This window comes from Silene latifolia, chromosome Y, assembly GCF_048544455.1.
Source record: "Silene latifolia isolate original U9 population chromosome Y, ASM4854445v1, whole genome shotgun sequence".
Taxonomy (NCBI): Eukaryota; Viridiplantae; Streptophyta; class Magnoliopsida; order Caryophyllales; family Caryophyllaceae; genus Silene; species Silene latifolia.
In genome coordinates, this window is record NC_133538.1 from 32,658,568 (window position 1) to 32,662,384 (window position 3,817).

The following is a 3,817-nucleotide window of genomic DNA, read 5'->3' on the forward strand; positions in this document are numbered from 1 at the left end:
GGGGCCTTTATTTATTTATTTGGTTTTGACTTTGTTTTTTTTCTTTTGATGTATAGCTTGCTGGAGTCTTGTTCCCTTTATACTCCTTTTGTTTAAATGGAGCACGTGCCCCACCACATAACACACTACACTTGCAATATATTTTCGTTTTTTTTTTTTTTTTTTTTTTTTTTTTTTAAAAATAAAATAATTTGTTTGCCTTTTTGTCTTAGGAGACGATATGGTGCATTTCAACGAAAGCAAATCCACGGTTACCGGCAAAGAGTACTTAGTGACGGTTGACGACGCCAGTGACATAAGTAAGGGAGTCAAGCACGCCATCTTTCCTTCTGCGACGGGTCCCTTTGCTGAATCATGGTTACCGCTGATATACCCACCGAACCTGAAATCCTGGTGGCAAGAAGTCGAAAACTCGTGTCCGGTGCTACTTTCTTCACACCATAATAACACTGATGCAACACCGACTTTCTCTAAGTTGCTACACTCTCGAATCTCCAGAGGTGAAGTTCAACGCAGTGCTAGTTTTCACTTTGGATCCGAATTTTACTACATTCCGCGCTACTGGGAATGGTTAGAGGACGTTCTTCGCGAGTGTCGCAGCAGTCTGAAATCCGTCTACATTTATGAAGCAGTTTGTGCTTCGCTTTTCCTTTATCGTCGCAGCACTTCATTAATTGAGTCCTTTTGCGACTTTTGGTGCCCGGAGACAAATACATTGCTAACCGCAGAAGGAGAAATTTCGATCAGTCTTTGGGATATTCGGTCCATCACCGGTCTTCCTCTAACAGGCTTACTTTATGACGAAGTAGTGCCTTCGGTTTTAGAACTCCAAGGTTCTGATGAGAGTGGCAAAGCGCATTTGCCCCCAAGCTGCAAGCATTTATTTTCAGCATTTCATCGGATTGCTCTTTCGGCGAAGAAGAACGGCAAGGTCTCATTTTCCGACTGGTGTCACTTTTGGTTTAAAGGCGCGCACAAGTATTTTCCCTCGTTTACGAGCCAAAATTTCCCGACACTACGACAAAATTTCGGAGAGCCTTCTGAATGGGATGAAACTACTCACGACTTCTTTGCAATTTTAGGTGTTCCCGAGGCAGAAAGACGAGAAACATATCTTGCAGCTTTTATCTCTTGCTGGCTTTGCGCGTTCGTTCTCCCTATTCGCGACCTTGGCCACATCCGAGCAAGCGTCTTTAAGGTTTCTTCTCTATTAGCGAACAATCAGATGGTCTCTCTAGCAATACCTGTGCTAGCAAGCATTTATCGCGGTCTGAATGACATTTCTACTTCGGCAACGCCTGGAAAAGATCATGGTCACTTTGCTGCGCACTATGTTTATGGATGGATTGCCAAATACTATCATTCGCATAAATCCACTAGCCACTCGTCTGTTGAAGGAACCATGATTGAGTTTCAGGGTCTGGATGCCGCCAAGACTTTCCGCTCCGAAGAGGCTAGAAGACTAATTCAGTCTGGTAACCAGGTTTCATGGCTCTCCACATTTAATTGAGCCAAGGGAAATGCGGAACACGTAGATGATGGTCGTAACATACGTCGGCCCACGACTTTCTCATTGCTTCGCGGTCGAGTTTCTTAACTCTAAGACATGAGGACAACTACATCATTGAACCGTATAGTCCTCACCGTTTAGCTCGAACTAGGTTTTCGTCAAGATGTTCCAGGTGCACTTACTCGTGACATTCGCAGCGGCGACCTTGAGCGCCTTTTTCAATTGTTTACGTCTTCAACATGCTTAGGAACGAAATCAAAGTTCATCATTCCGCGAAAAGACCTGAAAATTGGCATTTTAGTCACTCCGGCTTATGCTAAATGGTTGAAGGGAATTTCTGTGTTAATGCTTCCAAACGAGGTTAGAAGATCTTCCAAGTCTCCGCTTCCGAACGAGGTTAGAAAATCTTCCAAGTCTCCGCTTCCGAACGAGGTTAGAAAATCTTCCAAGTCTCCGCTTCCGAACGAGGTTAGAAAATCTTCCAAGTCTCCGCTTCCGAACGAGGTTAGAAAATCTTCCAAGTCTCCGACGCCAATGATCCCAACCCTACTGTGAAAAGAAGGCTAGAGAGTGTTAATCTGCAACCTATAGTTCAAGCCTTACCGTACCTGGATAATGTTGTGCGTCCTTTGAAAATGACGACTTCACCGAGCTCAATCCAACCTTCCGCAGATCATGCCGTATCGCCACCGACGAAGAAAATGAAGCGTGCCCAAAGTCAGATAGTTCAAACTTCGAATGGGAAACCATCATCATCTAAGGGTAAGAGAAATGTGAAGAATGGATCCTCCAAATCTTTAACGGTTTCCTTAAAGGTGAAACCTACTTCTAACCCGACTCCTCCATCTTCTGGCAAAGCCGAAGAACCTAGTATTCGGCACCTCCTCGACGACCCTGTTGAAGCAGACGATTATCCTGTCGTTGACGACCTTCCTGCTATTAATGAGGTAAGTTCACAATTTTCAGTGCTTTCTTCTTTCCTTCCATTTTTTATTATTTACCCTTTCTTTTTTTTTTTTTTTTTTTTTACAGAGTTCTATGCCTCTGGCGAGCGGCACACCTGATTTGCCGGCCACTCATATTGAAAAGGTGATTGATAAAGTGGAGCCTTCTCAAGTCAAAGGATTTTCCTTCAATACACAACACATGATCCTTGAAGTTGAACGACATGCGTATTTGTCCATGGCTAATAAGTTGCGAGAAAATTTGTTGAAATCCTCCCTTGACGAAATTCCAGCATATGAAAAGGAGTGCGAGACTTTCTTCGAGTATTTAAAGTCAAAGAATGTTGATGCCTCAGTCCTTCGTGCTAATGTCCAGAATTATCTAAGATCTGCTTCAGTTCTTCAATCTATGGGAGGAGATTACCCGATGAGCCAGCCTACTCCTTCACAGATCGAGGAACAGATTAAGGTTATCAAAGATCGCATCTCGAGTGCTGCATCTTTGGTAAGTCAAGCAAGAAAGGAAGTTGCCATTCTTCGAGGAAAATTGCAGGAATCTGTGGCGAAGGAGGAGCAATTGAAGAAGGAATTAGAGGAGGAAGGGGTGAAGCAACAACAATTGATTGCGTCTATTGCTGTTGCAGACAAGGAAGAACGCGACCAGGTCTCAGTTGTTGAGACTTCTACTCAAGAGGAGTCCTCCTTGGAAGCTCGTATGATGATTGCAAGGCAAGAAGTCGAGAAGATTGAACATGTTGAAAAAACCTTCACCGAATCAGCCGAAGCTTTAAAGAACTTAGTATGGTCTCCGTGATGTCATTTGTTGTATATTTTTTTTTTTAGACGCCCTTTTTTTTGGACACTTAGAAGTGTGTGTGTGTGTGTTTTTTTTTTTTTTGAAACATGGATAATAATAAATTGAGCTTTATTTGTTTTTATTTCTCAATCTCTCTTATCCATTTCATTTTGCCGTTCATAATTTATACTCTTATGGGCCAGGAGTGTATTTTTTTGTTTGATGTGGCTGGACTAAAGTAAATGGCTTACTTCAGCTGCCTACGTACTCATAAAGCACAAATAAATATACCTTACGAGATCAAGCCAACGTAGTTCAAAATGAAGAAGAGGTGATTTTATTTGGGGGGTTTGGCCGCACCTAAGTAAAAGAGTTTTACTTAAGCTGCCTACGTACCTACAAAATAATAATACTTTGCAGGATCAAGCCAACGTAGTTCGTTAAAGGGAAGTTTGTGTTTGGAATTTTTTTTTTTTTTTTTTTTTTTTTTTTTTTTTTTTTTTTTTTTTTTTTTTTGATTTTTTTTTTTTTTTTTTTTTTTTTTTTTTTTTTTTTTTTTTTTTGCAG

The 3,817-nt window shown here is 41.5% G+C and overlaps 1 protein-coding gene across 1 annotated transcript; it reads left to right on the top strand.

The window, feature by feature from the left end:
• Positions 1–2,074: 2,074 nt before the first annotated feature.
• Positions 2,075–3,285, top strand: LOC141626933 (uncharacterized). The gene is made up of 2 exons (XM_074440500.1): positions 2,075–2,457; positions 2,543–3,285. The coding sequence occupies exons 1-2, from the start codon at positions 2,146–2,148 to the stop codon at positions 3,266–3,268; spliced, it is 1,038 nt and encodes a 345-aa protein (XP_074296601.1). The 5' UTR covers positions 2,075–2,145; the 3' UTR covers positions 3,269–3,285.
• Positions 3,286–3,817: the final 532 nt, after the last annotated feature.

Bases quoted from the DNA above. Each gene is read 5' to 3' on its own strand.
- LOC141626933 (XM_074440500.1), top strand. From the start codon at position 2,146: ATGACGACTTCACCGAGCTCAATCCAACCTTCCGCAGATCATGCCGTA. The intron at 2,458-2,542 runs GTAAGTTCACAA...TTTTTTTTACAG, and splicing joins ACCTTCCTGCTATTAATGAG to AGTTCTATGCCTCTGGCGAG.